This window comes from Crinia signifera, chromosome 4 (genome assembly GCF_055691185.1).
Source record: "Crinia signifera chromosome 4, ASM5569118v1, whole genome shotgun sequence".
NCBI lineage: Eukaryota > Metazoa > Chordata > Amphibia > Anura > Myobatrachidae > Crinia > Crinia signifera.
Genome location: NC_139220.1, coordinates 231,860,542 through 231,887,425, shown reverse-complemented (window position 1 = coordinate 231,887,425; position 26,884 = coordinate 231,860,542). Strand labels below are relative to the sequence as shown.

The window sequence follows — 26,884 nt, the reverse complement described above, 5'->3', positions numbered from 1 at the left end:
CACACACTTTCTTAACTCGCACAACTTAATGGACCCGCATCAGTCAGGCTTTCGTGCCCAACACTCCACAGAGACAGCACTGACTAAAGTTGTGAATGATCTGGTCACTGCTAAGTCTAAAGGCCACTACTCACTACTAATTCTTCTAGATCTCTCTGCTGCTTTTGACACTGTTGACCACACACTTCTCATACAAACACTACAATCCATAGGTCTTAAAGACACAGCCCTCTCTTGGTTCTCATCCTACCTCTCTAACCGCTCCTTTAGTGTTCGTTTCTCTGATTCTACCTCCTCTTCGCTACCTCTTTCAGTTGGAGTACCTCAGGGTTCAGTTTTAGGTCCCCTGCTTTTCTCAATCTATACCTCATCTCTTGGCAAACTAATCAGCTCCTTTGGATTTCAGTATCATCTATATGCGGATGATACTCAGCTCTACCTATCCTCCCCGGACCTGTCGCCATCTGTATTGAGCCGTGTCTCTGAATGCCTTTCTGCTGTTTCATCCTGGATGTCATCTCGCCACCTCAAACTTAATATCTCAAAAACAGAATTAATTATATTTCCGCCAATAAATAGTAGTTACCAACCTGATATCTCTATCGTTGTTGAGAAGATGACAATCACTCCTACCTCTCAAGCTCGCTGCCTAGGTGTTATCCTTGACTCAGAACTTTCCTTTGTACCCCACATTCAATCTGTCTCAAAATCATGCCACATGCACCTAAAAAACATATTTAAAATTCGCCCTTACCTTACACAAGACACTGCAAAAACTCTAATCCATGCTCTCATCATCTCACGCATTGATTATTGCAATAGTCTCCTTATTGGCCTTCCCCAATACAGACTCTCACCACTACAGTCCATTATGAATGCAGCTGCAAGGCTAATCTTCCTAGCCAGACGTTCATCGTCTGCAAAGCTACTCTGTCAGTCACTTCATTGGTTACCTGTATTCTACCGTATTCAATACAAAATTCTTTTACTTACACACAAAGCCATAAACCAAACTACACCAACATACATATCCTCTCTTATCTCAAAATATCATCCAACACGACCTCTACGCTCCTCCCAAGATCTGCGTCTCTCATCCACACTCATTACCCGCTCCCATTCCCGACTGCAGGACTTTCTTCGGGCTGCACCCACTCTGTGGAATGCCCTCCCAAGCACAATAAGACTCTCCTCCAGTCTCCAAACCTATAAGCGTTCCCTGAAGACATCTCTTCAGGCAAGCTTATCAAATTCCAGAACCAGTCATAGAACCTTGCGTTCTGGTGGAATCGATGCAATAAAGAATACAGTATCTATCCTTATGTATCAATGCCTATTTCCCTTTAGATTGTAAGCTTGCGAGCAGGGCCCTCCTACATTTTGACTGTCTGTAAATACCCTGTTTTGTTGTTTCACTGTCTGCTATTGTAAAGCGCAACGGAATATGCTGCGCTATATAAGAAACTGTTAATAAATAAATAAATAAATAAAGCTGGCCATACATCAGAAAGATTGATCTTAAGATCGATTGCGCTCATGATTATGTACAATTTCCCTTGAAATCCCCGGCAGTCCTTGGTGGTTTTTGGACACACAATCTACTCACAATCCATCATACAATCAGTCATACAATCCATCTGCTGCATGATTGTGTACACAAGATGTGCACACAATCTGCATACAATCCATCATACAATCAGTCATACAATCCATCTGCTGATTGATTGTATGATTGTGTACACAAGATGTGCACACAATCTGCATACAATCCATCTTACAATCAATTGAGATTGTATGATTGGGTACAATATCTTTCTGATGTATGGCCACCTTAAGGTTGTACCCTGGGCTTTCTGAGCATATGGGGAGCTCCCAGTTCACCTCCCCGCACTTTAGGATACCATGCGCACGACATCTCTACAGTGATCATTGGCAGCTTTGCAGAGCATTATAGAGGTGATAACAGGCTCTCCCAACTCACTCCCCCTCCCCCACAGGTGGGAAAGGGGGACAGTGTTCAAATAACTGAACTATACCACTGGAATCATGGGGAAACGGTCATCTATCAGACCACACTTAGGTCGACAGTCATTAGGTCGTCCACATTGGGCCAAGGTCGACAGGGTTATAGGTCGACATGGGTCAAGGTCGACGTGTGTTTAGGTCGACATGGGTCAAGGTCAACAAGGGTTTAGGTCGACAGTCATTAGGTCGACATGAGTTTTTCACTGTTTTTTGAGCCGACATGTGCCGACAGGCGGTATTTCATGCCCTACCATCCACTAGGGCGTGGTGGGAGAATAAAATAGTGTGCCAAGTGCAGCGAGGCACGGTGCCCGAAGCATCGCGAGCGAAGCGAGGGGCTGCGGTTCCCCTCCAACTGTGTCCATGTCGACTGTGTCGACATTCGGGTAAAAAACAGTGAAAAACTCATGTCGACCTAATGACTGTCGACATAAACCCATGTCGACCTTGGCCCAGGTCGACCTAAACACATGTCGACCTTGACCCATGTCGACCTAACGTGGTCGACCTAATGACTGTCGACCTAAGTGTGGTCTAATAGATGTACCGATTCCAGAATCATGTGCCTTCTGTGCTTCATTAAACTCCATAAAAAAAATATTAGAATGTGAAAAATGTAATTAATGAGTTTGTTTAATCTATTGTGACTGCAGGTTTCTGTACCATACAGACTGATTTTAACTAAACTTATCTATCACTCCATATATATTATGCACGGTTTAGTTTTATGGTGCAGTTTTGTAATGCAATAATTTTTATCCACATAATAAAAATAAAAAGTGGATCTAGGACCAAAACAGTAAGCTTCTGAGATCTTTTTTTTTTTTTCTTCGTGTGACTCTGATCAATTGGTTTTAAATGGCTTACTTTAACTATTCATGCTGTACTTTGACCGTGGCTAATGATTGAAACAAGCTTTTTCACATAATAAATTTAAATATGTTTAGCATGTATCATCCAGTGCTACGCATTTTAGCAGAGATAATGAAAACCAGGAATGGTTCTGAGAAATCGATCTTTCTTTTTTTATAAACCACTGATAAAGCAATACAAAAGAATAGAAGTTTTTAAACATTCCAGCTTGTGCAAATATGATTTATCCTTTTTGTTCATTTACTGCACCAATTCAGTACAGAGGCCACACAGGCATGATTTTTGCAACCCTTCGCATCCAGGCCACTACAGAGAGTAATGGAAGATTTGTCTTTGGAGCTAGAGTCTACAGTGGTGTAGCTTGTTACCCTGCAGCCACCACATAGGAGGATTGCTAGCCTCCACAAAAATTCAAGGGAAAGATAAAGAACGTGGGTTGATAGCTCCTTAATTAGAAACTTGGTCCTTTTTTGGACTAAGGACCATCCGATTGAGTGGTGGGTATACACACTGACAGATCCAATCTGTCTTGCATTGTCTTATTGCGGGTGATGTTGCATAGGAACCCGTTGGAATTGGGTGGTAAATTCCTTTTCAAACAAAGTCAAGAGCCTTGTGGCACATTCCAAACAATAGCGTGGTATGTGTATCTTACCACTTGGCAGGCTCACACCTATTTGGCAGTATGTGTGAAGTCTCAGCGTCCGCTCCGTCCTGCTGCCTCGATTGACCCTCTGCTCGGAAGTCAGCTGGGTTGATTGCTCTATGTGAGCCCTCTCCTAGTCACAACTGATAGTCCTCTGCACACTCCGTTTGGCACTCTGCCACAGCGTCTGACGGGTGTCTGTGCGCTGTAGTCAGGGGGAGATCAGGCTCTGGCGATGTGGAGGTTGTTAGGCGGGTTTCAGAGGTAATCCTTAGGGAACGCGTTTCGCCGCACTCTGGTCGGCTTTTTCAAACCAGGAGTAAGGTCCCTTCAACTGAGCCGGCTTTAAATGCTGGTCTGTTCCATTTGCACAGGTGTTCTGTATTCAGTATTTAGCTCATGGATTTCAGTAACCCTGTGTGTAGGTCACTCTTACTTAGAGGAGCTATGCAGGGTTTCTCTTTCACACCGCAATAGTTGTGTATATCTAGTGATCACAAATTAAGGCTGCATTCCCGCACACCGCCGGCTCTCCTCCCGCTCTGTACCTGTAAGCCAAACCTGCTCCTCTACCCACCATCCTCTTGGCTGCCCTAGTAGATATAGCCATACCTTCCAACAATTTCACTTAATAAAAAGTGACCCTCACCAGGCTCTGGTGCTCGAACGACCAAAAAGGGAGTGGCCTATTATGAAGAGTTGGGGTCTCGGGTTGCCGCAGCTGTGAGCCATGCCCCCATGTCTTATCACAATGGGGGCATGCTCAGTGCTCTGAAAGATGCTGGCCATGTCCACAGCCCCTGTCTCTCCAAGTAGATGTTTTGTATCACTGCAGAGAGGGGAGCAGGGGGCTGCCGAGCTGCTCAGAGAGTGCTGGGCATGCCCCTAAATTCCGAAAAATAAGGGAGGGGGTATCTCGGGGCTCAGCCTCGCCCCTCCACTTGTGGCCCCTCACATCCGCCCTTGGCCCTGTCCCTTTTCTGAAGCAGACACACCTATGTCATAGGTCCCACTGCCCATAACAGTAAAGATGGGAGGTACAGTACAGTATGGCATGTTTTTCATACTTCAATCAGGCTTTGTTCAATAGTTGCAGCTCAGGTGAAATTTGGAACGGAAAGTGTCTACAAATATTAAACGCAGCTGCTTTGGAATCTAGATTCTCTGTAGCATGAGAGGAGCTGTGAGTTAATTTCCCAACAAGCACCTCAGCAATAACAAAGTTGCACATTATAAATTATATGTGTGCCATATGAAACATTAACAGCAGCAACCACTCCACCTAGGGACTTGTTGCTGCTGACAGAATCAATGCATCTCCTAACACAATCAACATAATCCACAGGTTCTCTAACTCGGTCCTCAGGACCCCCAACAGTTGATTAAAACTTTAAAATGTGATAGCAGTGTACTGTGTATGACAAACTATGTGAACTGGAAAATGTGACTTGTGTTGGGTCCTAAGGACTGAGTTTGAGAACCACTGAGAACAGTATTACAGATTACATTTTATAGGCTGCTAATAAAAAAACAGGTTGAGTATCCTGTATCCGGAGATCCATTATCCAAATTATTCCAAAAACCGTGTTTTTTGGTACAATTCTAATTTCTTTTGTCCCCCCGACCCATTTTTTATAATTACCAAGTCCCCCGGCGTCTGTGGCAGGCCTTCAGCAGCGTCTCTAGCAGTCCCAGGAGTGCATTGCGCGAGTGCACGCCCGCACCAGTGACATCACCGGCGCACCTGTGAACTCGCACAAAGTACTCCTGGGAACACTGGAGATGCCGGAAACAATGCTGAAGGCCTGCCGTGGACATCGGGGGACACCGGGGGACACCGTGGACGCCGATGGACCATCGGGGCACCACCAAGGGACAGGTAAGTATTTTTTTTTAATTATTCCAAAAAACTGAAAAGTCCCTTATCCGGAATGCTCATGGGCCCGAGCATTTCGGATAAGGGATACTCAACCTGTAGTACCATTTGAGAATATATGATGTCTGTGCCCTATTAACAGACAAAGGCGCTCGCAGGGGAGGGACAGGGCAGCCAGCATTTCCGGAATATGGAGCAAGCAGCTTATCATAAGTGATCAAAACTGATTCAGGCCCATTGTAAATATTTTAACCTTCTGGTGTCTACATTATGAATGTCAAAATTGTCATGGTCAACTTCCTTATTTCATCCAAGTAGGTAGACTCCTAAGATCTGATGCACCCTCCAAGTTCAATATTTCTCGCAAAGCCATAGTACCATAGCCATATAAATTTAAATATCTTACCTCACTAACTACTCCTTCTTTCAGTCTCCCTCCGGTTCGACCTTACCACCTTCCATCCTCCCAATGGTGCACCCCATGGTTCTATCCTATCGCCCTTCTCCTCTCCCTTTATACTTCTTCCCTGGGTGATCTAATAAAATCCTTTGGCCTTCAATACTCCCTCTAAGCTGATGCATACTATACCTCCCTTTCCACCACCAATATCTCTATCACTGTTGGCAACATGATCATCATCCCGCCCTCTCCGGTTGGTTGATGACTGCCAACTCTCCTCTACCCTTGTCACTGCATCCCCTGCACAAATCCACAATTTTACCTTTGCTGCCTCCTTCACTGGAACAAACTCCATTACTCTATTAGACTCTCCCTGAACTTTATGCCCTAGCCATTTCTGCTTTGCTTGCACCTCATGTCACATGTCTCCCCCTCCCTCTAGATTGTAAGCTTCTCTTCTCTACGCCGACAATGTCTTTGCTTCCTTACATATTAGCTGAGTATTCTACTGACCTCTGTGTCACTTTAGTGGGACTGAAACATAAGTATCTTTCTTTCTTCAGAGACAAGAAGACACGTCCAGCCACAGGTTGAATGAAACTCTGGTATGCTTTTATACATAATGAGGATGTAAGACATTAAACAGAGAACTGTTAATGGACACAGCTGTGTAAAAACAACAACAACAAAAATAAGATGGCTTAGCCATTTCTGGGCCCTACTGTAAACAATGTTTACAATGTTTCTCAAAGTGTCTTGCAGGAGCCAATCCGCTTCCCAGCAAGTAACAAACAGTTCTTCTGTCCACTCTCAGGAGTCGAAATGAGCCTTTTTTAAAAGGCCAATGAATTAACAAATAATATTGAACATGTAAAATACTAAAAATAATGTGTGTGTGTGTGTGTATATATGTATATGTGTATATGTGTGTATATATATATATATACTAGGTGATTCATCGCGCCCTACGGGCGCTCTTCACACCGTCGTAAGGGGCTGCGCCCCCTTAATTTGTGAACGTTTGTATATGAGAAATATGGTTAGAATTGTATGAAAGATGCCCTGTATTGCAACTTAGGTGTCCGCGAATCGCGGGAGGGGGGGTCGCGGAGGGTGCCGCGAATTGCAGGAGGGGGGGTCGCGGGGGGTGCCGCGAATTGCAGGAGGTGGGGTTGTGGGGGGGTGGATGCTGCGAATCGCGGAAGGGGAGGGATTGCAGAGAATCGCGGGAGGGGGGTCGCGGGGTGGGTTGCAGCAAATCGCGGGAGGGGGGTTACGGGGGCGGGGGTTGCGGCGAATCATAGTAGGGGGGGTCGCGGGGGGTGTGCCGTGAATCACGGGAGGGGGGGTCACGGGGTGGGGTGCCGAGAATCGCGGGGAGGTGTGTGTGTGCCGTGAATCGCGGGAGTGGGGGTTGTGGGGGGGGAGTGCGGGGGGTGTGACGCGAATCGCCACAAGAAAAAAATCAACACAGAAAGGTCAACACATGTAAATGTTGACATAAGTGTGGCACTTCATTGGTGTCTATGTCGACACATGAGAATGAATATGAAAATATTAAAAAAATGACAAAAAAACTTCAAAAACTCATGTCAACCTTTTTCATTGTCGACCATAGCCATGTCAGTGTTTTCCATGTGCAATTTAATTCTGGAGCTGCCGCGAATCACGGGGGGGGTGCCGCAAATTGCGGGAGGGGGGGTCGCGGGGGTGGGTGCCGCGAATTGCGGGAGGGCGGGGTTCACAGGGGTTCCGGTGGGGGGTTGCCGCGAATTGCGGGAGGTGGGGGGTCACGGGGGGTGCCGCGAATAGCGGGAGGGGGGGTTGCGGGGGGGTGTGACGCGAATCGCCACAAGAAAAAATCAACACAGAAAGGTCAACACATGTAAATGTTGACATAAGTGTGCCACTTCATTGGTGTCCATGTCGACACATGACAATGAATATGAAAAAATTTAAAAAATTAAAAATAAATCTTCAAAAACTCACGTCAACCTTTTTCATTGTCGACCATAGCCATGTCAATGTTTTGCATGTGCCATTTAATCCTGGGGCTGCTGCGAATTGCGGGGGGGGGCCGCGAATCGCAGGAGGGGGGTCGCAGGGGGGGAGCCGCCAATCGTGCAAGGGGGGGTCGCGGGGGGGTTCTTTTTGCCGCGAATCGCGGGAGGGAGGTCGCGGGGGGGGTGTTTTTTCCGCGAATCGGGGGGGGGTCACGGGGGAGGGTTTGCCGCGATTCGCGGGAGGGGGGGTCGCGGGGTGGTGGTTATGCCGCGAATTGCGGGAGGGGTCGTGGGGGGGTTCTTTTTGCAGCGAATCGCGGGAGGGGGGGTCGCGGGGGTGTTTTTGCTGCGAATCGCGGTGGGGGGGTCGCGGGGGGGGGAGGTTTTGCCGCAAATCGCGGGAGGGGGGCGCTCACCTGGTGGCTGTGGAGTAGCAGTGCTGGGCAACATGGGAAGGCAGTGGGTGTCTGGCACTGTCTGTGGGCTCACTGGGCTGGTTCTCTGTCACATACCTCCCAACATGACCCTCTCCAGGAGGGACACAATGCTCTGCTTCTAGACTTCCCCTTAATGTATGATTGCCATCACCTGTTTTAAACAGGTTAATTTCTCAGAAAGGTGTTCAGCACAGATGAAGGCAATCACACATTAAGAGGAAAGTCCAGGAACAGAGCGTTATAGACACAGACACCCACTTTGAGTGACAGATGTAGCCAAATATATAGGAGATATATATATATATATATAAATAAACTCCAAAGGCCGGAACTCTCATGTAGCCCTTAGGATATACTTGATATACTTGCCAGGTGCCTTACCTGTGCACCGCAGGTAACAACAGCACATAGACACAACATTAAATTATATTTATTGTGTTAAGTTGTTTTATACTCTTATTATGGCTTGATAAAAAACTCCTATAAAGGCATTGAAACATTTCTATTACCAATTGCTGTATAGTTGCTGTCTGTTCGAAGTTGTATATATAGATAGATAAAGGTAAATGGGGCAGATGTATTAAGCCTTAACAAGAGATAAATTCAAGTGTGATAAGGTGAGATAAACGTCCAGCCAATCAGCTCCTTACTGACTTTTTTCAAACACAGCCTGTAACATGGCAGTTAGCAGGTGATTGGCTGGACATTTATCTCTCCTTATTACCCTGGCATTTATCTCTTGTTAAATATGAGGGTGCTTAGACATATATCACTTCCTAGAACATTTTTTCCTGCCCAATAATAGGACTATAAATTCCAAAGGGAGCAGGAAACGTAAATTCACATTCATAAAAACATCACATTTGTAGTTTTCACAAATAAAGGTAATTTAGAAACATCTTCCTATTTCCAATAGATGTAAGTTGAAAACGTGAAACTCAACGTGTTTTGTCATTAGAACTTCTTCAGGGGTAAGTTCAGTATGATCATGAATCACTTTAGATGTGTTAGAATTAATGCTGTTTTTTGCAGCTTCATAACAGGTGCAAACTTTGGAAGAATCATTGTTTTAAGGTTTCCCAAACTCTGCCATTGCATGTTACGACTTTATGCTCTCCCATCAGTCCTTTAGCCTCCTGCAAGCTGTCTTCGCCTTTAGCAGTTGGCTTTCCCAGGGGATTGGTACACCCAGTACTCAGATACCCCCAGGTTTTGTGATGGGTAAGGCAGCTATTTGAGGTTTAGCGAGTGCAAGAAAAGAGGACTAGAACTCTCTGGGAATGGAACCAGACTAAACAGAAGTGTGACTGTGATTAATATGATGAAAAATACAGGCAGATTATATTGAATCTAAATGCAACAATGCATACAATAATTTAAGCACCTACTGTAAATAGATACAGCATATGAATGCAACAATGCCCAGGGTGGTATAAACAATATGATATATGCAGATAATAAATGCTACCAAGAATATATAAATCGTGCTAGAAACAAAAAAATATATATATATATATATATTTCTTACACTAGAATTTCACTGGCCAGTAACAGACAGTACACAACAAATGAAAAAATAATGATAACATGAAGTAATACTATGGAGTAAATAGTCTAAAATCATCTGTTGGCTGCTGTTGTAATTAGTAATCCAACTGTTTTAGTTGTTAGAGGGACCTGCGTATTAGAGATCATTATTGTCCGTTAGTAGAGTCTGTTTAGTCCTGTCAGGGAGTGGGTGATAGTTATGTCCCCTGTCTAGCCAGACAAAATATATAAAATAAAGGGGAAAACCCTCACTTTACCTGCTTGCTGTTTAAATCCCAGCCTTTTTGCTGAGGGCTACATTAGACATTCGTACTTGCTTTTATAGGTGATGCAGAGATGATGTTGCTCAAGTAACGATTATTCGGTAATGACACGTTTCCCCACATCTGTTGGGCATGAGCTCATCATGGATTGTTGTCCCCCGTATTTTGGAACCAGCACCTTGCTCCAACAGCCAGCGGGCTTCCCCCCACATGCTTGGACTTGTAGAACCATGGAAACACCTACAGTCAATCAGGGCTCAGATCAGGCCTGAGTGGCTGTATGTGTCTCCATGGAAACACTTAGAGCCAATCAGGGCTGAGCAGATTCCCTATGACAAAGGTCACTGGGAATCCCTGTGACTGACGGCAGGAGAGGTGCCATAAGCTGCAGTATTTTCCAATATTTATTCATAGTTTTTTGGATTACAAGCTTTCCCCATTTTTTTTTAGTTTTGCTATATTTTCTGGACGAGAAATTCTTGCTAACATTTTTTTTCAATTGGATAGTGGGAGAATTGGGAGTGCACATAGCCACTGTAATGAAATCCCAGTTTCATATTTTGCATGAAAGACCTCACATTCAATTAAATATATCCCGCTGAGTTATAAAATGTAGAAAGTGCTAAATGATGTTTGTTTGCATTTTCTGTTTTGTTAAATAATATATTAGTATTTAATGCATGAAACTTATTTTGTTTATTATATTCAAATGTAGATAATGTCACAGCCCATTTCCCCCTCCAAAAAAAGTAGACTTGTATTAAAGTTCTGTGAATGACACATATGTACAATACTGTGTAAAAATTAACCAGACAGGTGTGGAAAAAATAGTGCAAAGAAAGAATGTATGAAGCAAATAAAACAGGGGATATGATGATATTTTAATTAAAGAAAAAATTTCATATGCTACATAGACACAGAATATATAATTTTTTTCTGCTACTTACACACAGTGTACACACACACACACACACACACACACACACACACACACACATGCACAATAAATTACAGAAGCTTGTTATAAATATATTTAAGATAAATTGTATTGTAGATTTAGTGGTCTCTAATTTGTTGAACAATACCATTGATTTATTAAGTTTCCTGCAGTGTACAGAATGTACAACTGTTGAGAGTAGACCTGGTAATTTGAAATCAGCCTTTTGTATTTCAATACCAAAAAAGACCACATATTTCTTTTTTTTTTTTATACTCGTTACTGGCTGCTGCTCAACATTGACATTGTTAAGCATAAAAAGATATTTTCGCCCTTACATGGAATACACTGTTCAGCTTTGTTAGTTTGCAGCACACATACTGTATACACATGTAGGAGCAAACACAACATTTGTAGAGGGGTCTTACCAAAAGCATGGTTTGAGAATGAGTGTGGCAGCCCATTTATTAGTACTTAACAAGCTATATTATGCCTCATAGAAATACAGTAGTGTTTGTAATATCTCAGACTTACACAATGGCAGCAATCACAGCAAGCCATTAGATGTTCCAGTAGGGCCAGCCCACCTCCGCTGAATGTTTTCCCCAGATATGGGCATCATTCCACAATCCAAGTCCCTTGCCTGCGGAGGATCCCAGTATATGAACCTGAGAGAGTGGCAGAAGACATATACAGTATGATAGTACTTATTAATAATTAACACTATAGATAGTCTAGTATATGTTCTAGGGGAGAGAGTCTAAAAAATGTCTTTATAAAATATATAATGGAAGCAAAATTGGATTATACACTGCATCCATTAGGATACTGGAAGGGTTAGAGATGATTTCTGGCTAATGACTAACCCCCCGCCCCCCCCCCCCCCCCCACGTTTGCCTATGCGATTACATAAAGCTCTTGTTGCATGGACCTATTGCCATCCATTTTCATGGATCACCCGCATATTGCACAAAGTTTATTTCTGCAGTTTTGCATTTACAGTCTTCTCCCTCTATGAGGTCAATCCTATTAACCCCGAAGGGTGCGAGTTGCCATTCAAGTGCCATTTTAATGCTGAAAACGGCACCCGATTAAGCCTAACTCACATCCTTTGCAGGGCGGAATTTGCTGAAAATTGCTCGCACCCCTATGGATTGTGTTAGCACAATTTTTAGCGAATTCCGCCCGCTGTAAAGTGCGCCTGGTGTCGTGATGATTTGCAACTCACGAATCGTCCGCATCGTTCGGGGTTAATAGGATTGACCCCTATGAGTGATTAGTTTCTCTGAAGTAGACACTGTGAATTGTGTTGGAACACAACTCAAAATCAGTCATGGGAAACGGTAATTGTAATATGCCTTCTATGTTGCCTTGTTGTTCATTTTGTAAGTCTATGGGTACATCAAGAACTCTGTTTATCATGACATTTTTTTTAAATGTTTTATTTTTTAATTCTTGATGTGTTTTGCCTTTTTTCTGCCTCTTCTTTCAAAGGAGAAGAAAATATCATCTTCAGCAGACAACTTAAATGTTTAAATACATAAGAGTTCTGTGATTGTTGTTCTGGGGACAATATTTGCAGGTGCAATTATTTCTGCTAACTTCCTGGAAAGTGTCCTAAGGTTGGACCCTAATAGCAGTAATACACATTTCTGTTACCAAGGATTTTGAAACTGTAATAGGTAATTGAATAATGTGCATTGCTCACCTATATCAATGAGCCAGTATGGTGAATCTCCTGGTCAATGGGATTTGGTACACTGGAGGTCAGATAAGAGTAGAAAAACAGACAAGTCCTAATGGATTCAGTTAAAATCCCGGCGGCCGGGATTCCGGCGTTCAAAATCCCGACGCCGGAATCCCGACCGCCGAAATCCCGACAAGGGGGGGACGTGGATCGCCCCCCCCCCCCTTGCGGGGTCGCTGCGCTCGTCACGCAGAGGGCCCGGTGCCTCGCTACGCTCGGCACGCCAATTTATTCTCCCTCCAGGGGTGTCGTGGACACCCACGGAGGGAGAAAGTGTCGGGATTCCGGCGTCGGGATTCTGAACGCCGGGATCCCGACCGCCGGGATTTTAACTGCATCCCGTCCTAATATACAGAGCCAGGCTGGTTCACAGAAATTCACAAGATATCAGCTTGCAGAAGTCTAGGTAAACAGAGCCAGGTCGGTACACAGAAATCTACAAGTAGCATCATGCAGCAGAGTAGTTACAGGAAAACAGGCCTTCCTCATGAATTAAGTGTCCTGGACCTAAAATGAGTATTGGGGCAGAAAGTGACCTTATACAGAAAGTGGCCTTCATGGCTTATTTAAAAGGCACCTTATAGGTATTCCAGGTTTATTGGGGTATTTAAAAAAAAAAGTCCTGTATGAACTGAAAGAATGAAGATTTTCTAATAGCTTCCAAATATTTACTTCTGTTACTCATACATTTCACACAAAAAAATGTTTTTATCTTATTTGAGAGGCTCGGAAAAGTTTTCTACTATGAATTTATCATATCCATTTACCTTGATTGGAGGTTTTACGTAGGCATCAAACTTTGTGATATGTGGAATACAGGATGAACTTCACAGCTAATTAAAATGGAACAGCCTGCTCTAGGAATTATTAACAGTTATGGTCCAGTAAAAATGTTAGAAAACTTAAGAGAACGTTATGTGAGCTTCAGATGTTTGTAGATAACCACATTCTGTCTCTGATTACAATTACTTGTGCTGGCAATCATCTTCTATCCATTTGCTGTTTGTATCTAGATTGTGGCTAATGAAAATTGACTGTAACTTCCTTCTATACTTGCTTTGGATTTTGATGGAATTCCTGGACTACTGGAGCATCAATGTGATTACTAGAAACAGGAAATGACTTTGGATGATAATAGTCAGTAAATTATGGACAGTGTAGTTTTGAAATATATTCAGAATACACAATTCTGCCCAAAAGTATTCAGAGCAGTTGTCCTGTTGATAATTACAAAAAAATGCATAAATATTGTTCCAGACATTAATTCCCTCTCAGATTGGCTGTTAGTTTGCGGATGGTAACCAGACAATTTGAATATTTTCTCAAAATGCTTTTCAGGAGCAAGAAGAGAACCATAGGCTTTGATCTGATATTACCGTATCTGGACAGTAACTGGTAGATATTTTAATACACAAACAAGCGTTTTGAGGTCAATAGTAGTTTGGTCAATGGAACATATTTTCCATCTTGGAATATCTGTCCAGAAAACTAATGTTGTAGTATATCCTTTGTCTGGACCAGGTTGCAGCTGACCACTAGGAGGTGTGTTGGAAATTTTGTTCATAGAATAACTTGAGCAACCTTCAGCAGTGGTCAGATTCATGATATTGCTATAGGACATCAAGAGTTTTATAAACTTTTTTGTCTTCAATATCCAATATCCAATTTTTTTTATGTAGTAGTATTTATATTATTGATTTTGCATATACTGTACTCCTCTCTACTGGAAGTGCAGCTTGCTACATATAAGAAGTGCCCGTGCTGGCCCCTGTCCACCAAAAGCATTTAAAATGGCTATGGGAGCTTCAGAACTGAGCCAATGGAAGAAGGTGGTCTGGTTTGATGAATCACATTTTCTTTTCCCTCTTGTGGATGAAGTATGAGTGTTTGTTGTTTACTTGTCAAAGAAATGCCACCATGATGCACTATGGGAAGAAGGCAAGCTGGCAGAGGCACTATTCTGCTGTGAAACCTTTGGTCCTAGCATTCATATAGATGTTACTTTGACGTATACCAACTACAGTTTCTAAACATTGTTGCAACAGTATTCCCTGAGGACAGACAGTGTCCTTTCATCAGGGTAATGCACCCTGTCACACTGCAAGTATTGTTTAGTAATGATTAAGGAACAGGTTCACGGTATTGACTTTGCCTTCAAATACCCCTCTGATCAAGCTGCAATAATCTATATAATAAAATTGATTGCCGAATGTATATTATGTTTTCACGTTCGCGGATGCAAGAGTGTATTTCACACCCAATGTTAACCACCACAGCATGGGACTGAGATGCCTGGTCCATTTAATAATAAGAACTTCAGAAATAATTTTAAAGCATTATATGAATAGGGCCTTATTCTATTTCACTGTCAGAGGCAAATTCCCTCTCAAATGGACAAAACCATGTGCACTGCATGGGATGGGGGGGGGGGGGGGGCAGGGCCGTCTTTTTGTTTGGGCTTAATGGGAACTTTCCCAGGGCCTCCAGGTGTATAAGGGCCCTATGCTAATATCTGAGGATCTCCTTTTTACAGGGTTGCCATAATTTTGAAAATCGGCCCTGGGGAACTGGAGATATCCAACTTCAAAGCAGCAGTCCACATCCGACCTGTTAATTGCACTTCCCAGTCATATTTCTCAGGTTCTCTCTGCTAGCTCCAAACGTCTGGTGTACAGTTTTATATTTTTGTAAATGGATTGCTCTGGCTCCTGATCTCTGATCCCCAAGTCCCCAGCACCTCCTGAAAGTTGGAACTCTAGGTTTTTATACTATTGAAGGCTAAGAAATCTATTTCCAGATAATGGCGATATCTGCAGTCGAACAAGCTGCCCTTCCACCGGAAAATGACGAATATTAAGCCCACTCCATTATCCAACCATCCACTGCATATAAAACACCCCCTACCTCCCTGGAAGTCATTTACAAGGGACCCTTTATTCAGCTCAGTGCCCCCTTCCACACATTAGTGTTCTCTCTCCCACCACCTGTGCAGTAAAGGAGTAATTAGCAGAAGTTACTGCTCCAGGTCCTACATGTTGAGTGGAAGATAGAGCACCCCCTGCCACCCGTGGGACATCAAAGCTGCTGCTAATAGCACCCCCACCCCTAGGAGGGGAGAATGGGTAAGGGCCCCAGTGCATTGCTTTGCCCAGGGGCCCACACTGCTGTTAAGACGGCCCTGGGGGGGGGGGGGGGGGGGGCAGATGTAACGTGCAGAGAGAATTAGATTTGGGTGAGTTATTTTGTTTCTGTGCAGGGAAGATACTGACTTCTTTATTTCTACACTGCACTATAGATCTCACTTTAAAGAAAGTTTGTGTACAGTATGCATGTGATACAATGTTCATTGAAATTACATGTGATATAAATATATATATATAATGTTTTTTTATTATTTAACCTCCTTAGGGTGGAAATGGAAAAACATTGTCAAAATTTATTTTGTCTGACAACTCAGTAGCAATATTTCAAGATTGCTTCTGGTGGTTTTTTCTTCAAAGATTTAAGGTAAGTTTCTTTAAAACCAACATGTAGTGTATTTTTTATAACAAAAATTAGGTATTTATATTTTAATAGCAGAAGGACGACTTTTATGAGTGTCATAGTTCTAAAATGCCATTGTCTGAGCAGGACACATATACAAAAATTAAAGGTCTTGGACATAGATTTGCAGAACAATATTGACTTTGTAACTGGTTGCTTCATTTTGGAGTTAAAATTGCAAAACTTCCACTTGCCATTTCCAAAGCATCATCGTTGGTGAACTCGCCTTGTGCACCTGAAAGGTGACATGGAACTTATGACCTGCTTGGTGGTCTGGAAAATGTGATCTTTGTTGGACAAGTAGGTATGAGGGCTTCATACGGTTTAATAAAGTCATGTTCACTAACATAGATGTACAGAACCGCATCAAACACAAGAATTGTTAGCTGATGGTGTTAGCTTTATCCTTTCCTATAATTATTTTTCTACGGAAATCCGCACCTTTAATAGGATGGCTATAGGTCACTGCTATTTCTGGCTGCAGCATGACTATATGTCACCTTTGTTACTGGCAAAATTCTATGCCCATGTCACAATAACACTGAATACCTGGTTTTGGCAGACATGACATAATTTCCGATCACGGATAGGAAGATACCAGGGACTTTTAATTGCAGTGGTACATCAATACAGTGCATTGGCAGGTGTAAGTAAGTATGTCCGGCCATAGGCGAATCTAGAATTATGGTAATGGGTGGTCCCAGATCTAAACACAAAAACAGGGGGACCTTTGCGCGGCGTAGCCGCGTGGCAAAAAGGGGGTGTAGCCTCATGGGAAGGAGGCGTGGCCTCATGGGAAGGAGGCGTGGTATCACAAAAAGGGGTGTGGTATTACACTTTACACCATACACAGTAATGCCCATTACACATTTTAGCAAACTCCGTAATACCCATTACACATAAAGCCACACGCCGTAATGCCAATTACACATAAGGCCACACACTATAATGCCCATTACATACTATATAACAAACCATAATGCCCATTACATATTTGCCACATAAGTGCTGCTTACCTTCGTGCTCAGTGCTAGGGGGTTCTTGCTTGATGGCACCATAGTACCCATTACACATGATGCCGCACACCATAGAACCCATTACACATGATGCCGCACACCATAGTACCCATTACACATGATGCCGCACACCATAGTACCCATTAGACATGATGCCGCACACCATAGTACCCATTAGACATTATGCCACGCACCATAGTACCCATTACACATGATGCTGCACACATAATGTCCCTTACACATAATGCTGCACACATAATGCCGCTTACACATGATGCTGCACACCGTAATGCCCCTTACACATTAAGCCACACATTATGCGTAATGCCCCCACATACCGCCACTTATAGCATCCCTTAATGCCCCCAAAAGTGCCACTTACTGTTAATTTTTATATGAGCCTTCACTGCTGCTGCAGGGCTGCAGGGAGAGATGGAGAGCGGTGCAGCTGCTTCTATGGGGAGAGGAGCAGAGCACAGCGCAGAGCACGCTACCACTCCCCTCCTGGTGTCCCCTCTAGCCGAATGGACATTGGAAATATTGTGCGCGCTGTTGTTGTGCGTGACGTCGGGGGAGCACGCCGGGCGCCGGCACCACATGATTAAAAGGGGGGGGGCGGGCTGAGGTGAAAGTGGGGGGAAGAATTGGAGCGGAAGCTGCAGGGGGGACAGTCATTGACAGCTGGGCAGAGAGCAGGGGGCTGCCCGGCTGTATTCAGAGCACTGCAGGTCACGACTGTTTAAAATAATACCCCTTTCACAACAGAAAATGCAATATGGTCCCAGGATCATACAGGTCATTCCCAGGCTGACCCCTTACACACCTGCATTTTCTGGTGTGAGGGGGAGAGACAACCACTACCTTCTCCCTACCCCCCTTTAACCAACCAGCTATATCTTCGGAACCAACTGACCCATTTACATGAGACCAGTATCATATTGAAGAACTTTTGAGTTGGCTTCGAATGATTTTGGTCCAGTGAAACTGAGCTGTTTGGTTCCGGAGAAATCTGCCCTCAAAGAACATAAACAGTCATGAAATTACATTTAAGAAATGAAAAAAAAAAAAACGGTTTAACCTCAATATCCCTGGAAACAATTAACCCATATGGATCCAGCCTGGTATCAGATTGAAGGCCCAGCGATTTATGTTAGACTGAGATCAACCTCGAGCTTCAGTGATGCCGAAGGGGGAACTGGCAGCCATTGAACTGGATGGGGGTTGGAATTAGCGGGTCCCATGTTATCCTATAGGGAAAACGTTCCAGCTTTGCCTGTCCGTATCTCCTGTTCCCAGGGGGCTAGAGACACGGGGCTGGGCTCGTTGGAAAGCCCTATGCCTCAGCTACAAAATGGGCTAATGGATGGTCCTGTGCACCCCCGGACCACCCCCTAGATTTGCCTATGTGTCCGGCTATGGCTAGAAGAATGGTATTCACATATTCTTTTAATGACTCCCACTGTGATGAACTGATGATTGAACCAATGAACTTGAGGAAGGGGTGTGCCAAATGACATCATTATGATATACTTATCTCTCTTGTGATTATTGACCATGATGGGCTCTGCTTAAGTATCTATTGATTATAATGGCCTGGTTGTTCTGTTTACCTTATTAGCAGAAAATATATTATAAGAATACTTAGGGGTTGACTCTATTAGGTACGAGGTATGCGAGGTGCCTTCCGGGTGCCGTTTTCATGCATTTAAACACTGGAAAAGGCACTTGATTCAACCCGATCTCGCACCCTTCGTTGGGCTGAATTCACCCCTATGGAGGTGCGAGCGCTTTTAAGTGAATTCAGCCCACCGTCAAGTGTGCCCGGTGCCGTGATGATTCGTACTCGCGAATCGTCCGAACCCAATAAGATCGACCCCCGAGTGGGATTCTATAGTTACATTTAGGTTACCAATTACCTGCAAAGATACATCGGAAGAGAAATTTGCCACCCAAAATAAATAAAATTTCTCCTGAAAGACACAGGTTCAGTAAAATCTGTGTGTTTTCACCAGCCACAGACCCTTATTCATTTGCAAACAGGGCTGCTTTTGGGGATTATTGAGTGTGATTTGTAATTTTCAGTCCAGTCAATGCGTGTCATTCCCTGTCCTCTTCTGCAACTACACTGCTCAAAAAAATAAAGGGAACACTAACATACTGTAACACATCCTAGATCTGAATGAATGAAATATTCTTTGTTCTTTACATTGTTGAATGTGCTGACAACAAAATCGCACAAAAATTATCAATGGAAATCAAATTTATTAACCCATGGAGGTCTGGATTTAAAGTCACACTCAAAATTAAAGTGGAAAAACACACTACAGGCTGATCCAACTTTGATGTAATGGCCTTAAAACAAGTCAAAATGAGGCTCAGTAGTGTGTGGCCTCCACGTGCCTGTATGACCTCCCTACAATGCCTGGGCATACTCCTGATGAGGTGGCGGATGGTCTCCTGAGGGATCTCCTCCCAGACCTGGTCTAAAGCATCCGCCAACTCCTGGACCATCTGTGGTGCAACGTGGCGTCGGTGGATGGAGTGAGACCTTATCTCCCAGATGTGCTCAATTGGATTCAGGTCTGGGGAACGGGCGGCCCAGTCCATAGCATCAATGCCTTTGTCTTGCAGGAACTGCTGACACACTCCAGCCACATGAGGTCTAGCATTGTCTTGCATTAGGAGGAACCCAGGGCCAACCGCACCAGCATATGGTCTCACAAGGGGTCTGAGGATCTCCTCTCAGGTAGTCAGGCTACCTCTGGCGAGCACATGGAGGGCTGTGCGGCCCCCCAAAAAATGACACCCCACACCATTACTGACCCACTGCCAAACCAGTCATGCTGAAGGATGTTGCAGGCAGCAGAACATTTTCCTTGGCATCTCCAGACTCTGTCACGTCTCTCACATATGCTCAGTGTGAACCTGCTTTCATCTGTGAAGAGCACAGGGTGCCAGTGGCGAATTTGCCAATCTTGGTGTTCTCTGGCAAATGCCAAACATCCTGCATGATGTTGGGCTGTAATCACAACCCCCACCTGTGGATGTCGGGCCCTCATGGAGTCTGTTTCTGAGTTTGAGTAGACACATGCACATTTGTGGCCTGTTGGAGGTCATTTTGCAGGGCTCGGGCAGTGTTTTTCCTATTCCTCCGTGCACAAAGGTGGAGGTAGTGGTCCTGCTGCTGGGTTGTTGCCCTCCTACAGCCTCCTCCACGTCTCCTGATGTATTGGCCTGTCTCTTGGTAGTGCCTACATGCTCTGGACACTACGCTGATAGACACAGCAAACATTTTTGCCACAGCTCGCATTGATGTGCAATCCTGGATGAGCTGCACTACCTGAGCCACTTGTGTGGGTTGTAGACTCCATCTCTTGCTACCACTAGAGTGAAAGCACCTCCAGCTTTCAAAAGTGACCAAAACATCAGCCAGAAAGCATAGGAGCTGAGAAGTGGTCTGTGGTCACCACCTGCAGAACAACTCCTTTATTGGGGGTGTCTTGCTAATTGCCTATAATTTCCACCTGTTGTCTATTCAATTTGCACAACAGCATGTGAAATGGATTGTCAATCAGTGTTGCTTCCTAAGTGGACAGTTTGATTTCACACAAGTGTGATTGACTTGGAGTTACATTGTGTTGTTTAAGTGTTCCCTTATTCTTTTGAGCAGTTTATTTTACACTGAGTCTGTACCTGCTGTCCTGAGCTCAAGTCCCCACATCCTGTCTAGTTACATGTGTCCAAATACAGAAATAATATGTACATTGCATGGCAACTGTTTTGTTTTAACTATTTTTGTAATACATTATTGCTATCTTTTTATTAGCCTCAGCAAGATGAGCAAAACCATCTCTTTGAATGCATCTCGGACACCTTTGTTACCCTGTTCTGCAGTGTTCCACATGATGTTAGAGACTCTTTTTTCAAGGTAATTTAGTTTGAGGGGGCTAAGGTATAATTTCATTTTGGTGCCTCTGAATCCTGGACTGTTACCCCCTCAGCAGAGACAGCTGGGCTTACACACTATACTACCTAACTGATTTCCTATCTGTCTCTCTATCTATCTATCTACACACATAACTGTCCACATTTATGTTAAAAACGCCATAGAAGACACAAAGGGGAATACAACTACTAGTGTAATACAAGACAATAAATGTATTATTTATTGAGTTTAAGACACAATAAATAGAATTTCTTCTTACCAATATCCAGAGTTACCACGAGGAAGGGGTCAGAAAACATCAAAGGGGAGCTGAGGTGGAAGAGGGGAGGAACATATGCAGTGTCAGACTGGGGCATGAAGGGCCCATCGATGAATGAAATTATATGGTTCCTCTTTAGGGGTGTTGCCTTTCTCTAAAGTGGGTGTGGCCAGCTGCCACAGAAGCTTGGCTAACCATTAGAGATTAAATCGTATAGTAAAATAAAGGTGTGTACACAAAATGCAATTTGGTTGCTCAATTTGGTGGCTTACTATCTCTCAGCAATATATTGCTCAGCGACCATATTTCTCAGTGTACCATTTTACTTAGTTACCACTGATTTTGGGTGAAAATTGCAAGCAATTGTGTCTTGAAAATGTTTTTTTAACCTCTATTCTATTTTGACTAAAAACCGCTGGTCGATGGTGCGCAGTGCATTGTACACCAGTGATTTTTTTGCCATAATTGAAGAAGCATGCTTCAGCGACCATTAAGGGAGCGCGCTCTGAGCAATTTATCACTCACAACACACAAAAAACACAGGCGATATGGTTGCTCAGTGACCATTTAGCCAGAAATACTGGCTTAAATCGCTCCATGGTACAGGGCTTATAGTAAATATTTCGGTACTTGTGTAGTTTCTGGTGCCGTGCTACTTCTGGGTTGTACGCTCGCCACAAACTATCTAAAATAAAGTAACTTAACTCCATGCCAACATGGATAGTTCATACCCCCAATATCCATGTTGGCATGGAGTTCATATTAGATAGTGTGGCGAGCATAGCGAGCCACAGAGCCCGCAGTGTGGGCGAGTGAAGGGAGCCTCGCAAGGGGACTCGGATGCACGGTGCCATGCTGGCGCCGTGAAACTACACAAGTACCAATATTTCTAGAGTATGCATGATAATGTTCCATATTAGCAGTAATGCACTGTAGAAAATACACCAAAGTCCTGTGCAGGGGGCCCACCAGTGGTTTCCCAGTGCCCCTATGGGCCAGTTCAACACTGAACATATGAAGTGGGAGGTGAGAAAATGGTCCCATATCACACTGTAGGGGGCCTGGAGACGGGTAAACAAGGGCTGTGGGAAGAGAGGAGGTTTCTCAGCCAAGTTCAAGTTTGGGGGAGGGACACTTTTTCTGCCCCCTTGCCCTCCCCACTTCTTTTTGACACCTACAGTTTGCTGCCTATTAAAATGTAATTACTGTAATGAAATACTTGTAATTTACCTACGTCATTTATAAAATACATTCATACTGAAGTTTAACAAGAAAATCCAGTGGAGTAACTATATGCTTTTGGGCTCCTGCTTAACTATCAATGTGGACCTCTTATTTTAACCCCTGGGAATGTAGTGCTGTGTTTCACAGCTGTGGCTGTACATGGGATGCAGAACTCAGCTTCAGTTCTCCTCCATGTATCATCCTGTTACCAGACTCCCATTGGCTAGTTACAGAGGAGTCTCTGAGCGGGCTTTTACAGGAAGTAGAAGCTGAGGGGATGCAGTCAAAATCCTGATGGTCAAAATCCCGACAACCATTGACCAATGGTCTAAATCCAGACAAGGTCAAAATCCTGACGAGGTTAAAATACCGACAAGGTCAAAATACCGACATTTAAAATCCCGACAAGGTCAAAATACCGACATTTAAAATACCGACAAGGTCAAAATACCGACATATAGAATGTAGACAGGGGAAAAAGTCAACATGACTTTCGGTCGACATGGGTTTTTTCATTGTTTTTTGACCCGACATGTGCCGACAGGCGGTATTCCATGCCCTACCATCCACTAGGGCATGGTGGGAGAATAAAATAGTGTGCCGGGCGCAGCGAGGCACCGCGCCCGAAGCATCGCGAGTGAAGCAAGCGATGCGAGGGGCTGCGGTCGACTTCCAACTGTGTCCATGTCGACTGTGTCAACATTCGGGTAAAAAACCCATGTTGACCTGTCGACCGAAAGTCATGTTGACCTGTTCACCTGTCTACATTCTATATGTCGGTATTTTGACTTTGACGGGATTTTAAATGTCGGTATTTTGACCTTGTCGATATTTTGACCTTTTCAGGATTTTAAATGTCGGGATTTTGACCTTGTCGGGATTTTGACCGTCGGTCAAAAGCTGTTGGTATTTTGACCGTCGGGATCTTGACCGTCGGTATTTCATACCGAATACAAGCTGCTGCTTCCAGAGTGCTGCAGTCTACTGCATTTAGTAACTGATTTCGGGATGGGTCCCCTTCACCTTGTGGGCCCCTCGACATTTTCTAGTCTAAGCACCCTGTAGTTACTCCGTTGAGTATAACAGTTATTGTAGAACAGTCAGTAAGTTATATGTTTGTGATCAGGGCCGGTGCAAGGCACCGGAGCGCCCCAGGCGAGTCGGGCTGGGGGCGCCCCGGTGCCGGGGGGGGGGGGGGGTAGGTAGGGGTCGGGGTACCTTTCGTTCGGCGCTCTCTCTAATCAAACCTGGCGGCGGAGGCAGCGGGGGTCCCTGCAGTCTATTAAAAATCACGAGCGCTATCCGCCGGGCTATGCGGAAGCGCTTCTAGTGTGAAAACACTGGCAGAACGCTGATTGGCTGAGATCAGCGTGCGCCGTGCTGCCAGAGTTTTCACAATAGAAGCGCTTCCGCATAGCCCGGCGGATAGCGCTCGTGATTTTTAATAGACTGCAGGGACCCCCGCTGCCTCCGCCGCCAGGTTTAAATAGACAGGTACAGGTACCCGGGCGGCATTTTCCGCCCTCCAGTGGCCGGCGCCCTAGGCAAATGCCTAGGTTTGCCTAGTGGTGGCGCCGGCCCTGTTTGTGATCAAATGTGTACAATATCTAGGAATTTTACATCTTACAGTATACTATAAGTTTATTTTATATACTGTATGGTAGAAAATAGCTATTAAATACATTTTGATAAATAAGTGAAAATAATTTTGAAATGATCAATCATCACTAACAATGTGTCATGTTTAATAAGTTCCATGATATGTTTTGAAGTTTTCACTCATTTTATAAAGTGTGTTATTATTTCTTTAGATCATTGCTACAAATAGTGTTTTGTAGAGTGATCTTATCCTAGGCTCACTAATGTCTTATGCGGAGTGACACTGAATCGCTCGGTTCGCTCAGCACACAGCGCTGCACATCCGCCGCACATCGCCGCCCATCGCATACATAATTATCGCATATGCTCTAACATGTGCTATAATTATGGCAAAGGACAGCTCTTGCGTTAAGAGCTGTCTTTTGCGGTGAGTCAGCGTGTCCCATCGGGACCTGGCGGCTCCCCCCTCCCTCCCTTACCCGGCACTGTGCTGCTGCTGCAGCGGGGGGGGGACTGGCTCTCCTCCTCCCTGCACCCAGAAGAGGATGTACAGTGCAGGGAGGAGGAGGTCACAGGTCCGGGCAGCACAGCTCTGTGCTGCCCGGACACAGGTGAGGGGGCGATGCGGGGCGGCGGGGGTCGGGGCGGGGCGGGGGGGGGGTCGCGTTAGAAGCCCATAGGCTTCTATGGGGCATCACCAGATTTTTCTGGCGATGCCCCCCGCCGCGGTAACCCGTTGGGGGATGCTTAGAGCATCCCAATAACGGGGGTTTGACCGCATTTTTAGTTTAGAGAATCTCCCCCAAAGTGAAAAAAGATAAACCACCAGCCACTTTCAATCACAGCCGATTGGCTGGTGCTTTATCTACTTTCACATTATCTCCACTTAGTCTCCATTTTATCTCTTCTCCAGGCTTAATACATCAGCCCAAAGGAATTCTTTGTTAGTCAAATTTCAGTCCAGTAGTATATCTTGAGTTGTTCTTTTATCACTCATATCACAATCTAAAGCAAGGTGTTAATGTGCCAACAATGTTGCTAAGCCAAATACAAGCAGAGTTATATTACAAATAGAACCGATATCACCTTCATGTTAATATGCTGCATTAATTTATATGCAGTTATAAAGCAGCAATGTCACTCAGCGGTAGAATAGAGGTGAAGTATGAGCACCACAGCACAATTTGGTTATATGTAAAACAGTGTATGCAGTCACTCTAAGGTCAAGAGATAGTATAATTATCTCAGCTTTGCGTGGTCAATAAAGTGTATAATGAGGGTAATATAGTGTATAATGCTCTCAAAGCAGAGGCGGAACTACTACTGGTGCAGCAGGTGCATTGCACTGGGGCCCCTTAGGACTAAGAAGCCAACTTCTGCCCAGGCAGCAATGAGTTATCCCCTGGGCACCCCACAGACCATTTTGAGCAATGTCAGATGGATGGCCCATTGCAGAGAGCAGGGTGGAACCCACTGGCTGAGGGACCTGCCCCTTACCTTAGGTCTTCTCCACCATTGGCAGCCATCTATGGTGTGAAGCAGAGGTCCCCAAACTTGGTCCTCTGGACCTCAAACAGTTCATGTTTTCCAGTTCACCCTGCAGATGCACTGTATGTGACCGACTGTCACATTTAAAAAATTCACAGGCGACCTACAAAACATGAACTGTGTGGGCACCTGAGGAGATGTACTATAGTGGTATGGCACATTCCACTGAAGCTCTTCCTACATCTTTACAGAGGCAAAACAGGAGGCACTAGGGTACTTGTGTATTATTACGGCGCCCGTGGATAGTGGGGGTATGAAAAGGTCGGAGGACGCGTACCGCCGCCCCTCGCGGGCTCGCTGCGCTCGCCACGCTTCGGGTTGGCGTTGATAGTGGGGGTGGCGTTAACAATGGGGGTGCATTTAACATTGCAAATCACATCGCATCGCATGCCACTTGCTGGCATGCGTTGCTATGCGATATTTAATTGTACAATCAGGGGCATTTTCCCGAAAATCACATCGCATACCATCGCATAGTACCTGGGGGTGTGCAAGGATGGAATAACATGCAAATCATCAGGAAATGGCCAAAATCTGCAAAAAAATCGGCCGAAAATCGGACGCAAAATCGCATCGCAGATCAAGTCGGCCGATAAATCGGATGCGATATCGGATGCGATTTGGATGAAATCGGGCGCCGTTATAATACACAAGTACCGGCACTAGCACCAGACCCCCACTGTGTCCCTCTTCACGATCCGCTCTGTAGACATTAGTGAGATCTTACTACTATCATGAGATCTCCCATGCACAGCCTGGAGCCCACTAGCCGTCACAGCCAGGGACACTTGTGTCTGTTGAAATTGATAGCTGCAGGTATTGTAATGGTCAATTTTACTGACCATTCATACATTGCCTGGCATATCGGCATGCTATCTTGTAAATCACAGCGCTGATATAGACAGAGGCACATAGAGCCCTTGCCATTTACCAAACATCCTATACATTAATATATAACACTACATAGAACATCTGCCCCCTTTGTTGTAAAGTA

The 26,884-nt window shown here is 44.5% G+C and overlaps 1 protein-coding gene across 5 annotated transcripts in view; it reads left to right on the top strand.

The window, feature by feature from the left end:
- FAM227B (family with sequence similarity 227 member B) overlaps positions 1–26,884 on the top strand; it is a 411,735-nt gene that overhangs the window by 65,924 nt on the left and 318,927 nt on the right. For all 5 annotated transcript variants that reach the window (XM_083183953.1, XM_083183951.1, XM_083183952.1 and 2 more), the window contains 2 exons: positions 16,164–16,262; positions 21,141–21,242. In XM_083183953.1, coding sequence (XP_083040079.1) covers positions 16,164–16,262; positions 21,141–21,242 — 201 coding nt within the window. The remainder of the gene's footprint in view (positions 1–16,163; positions 16,263–21,140; positions 21,243–26,884) is intronic.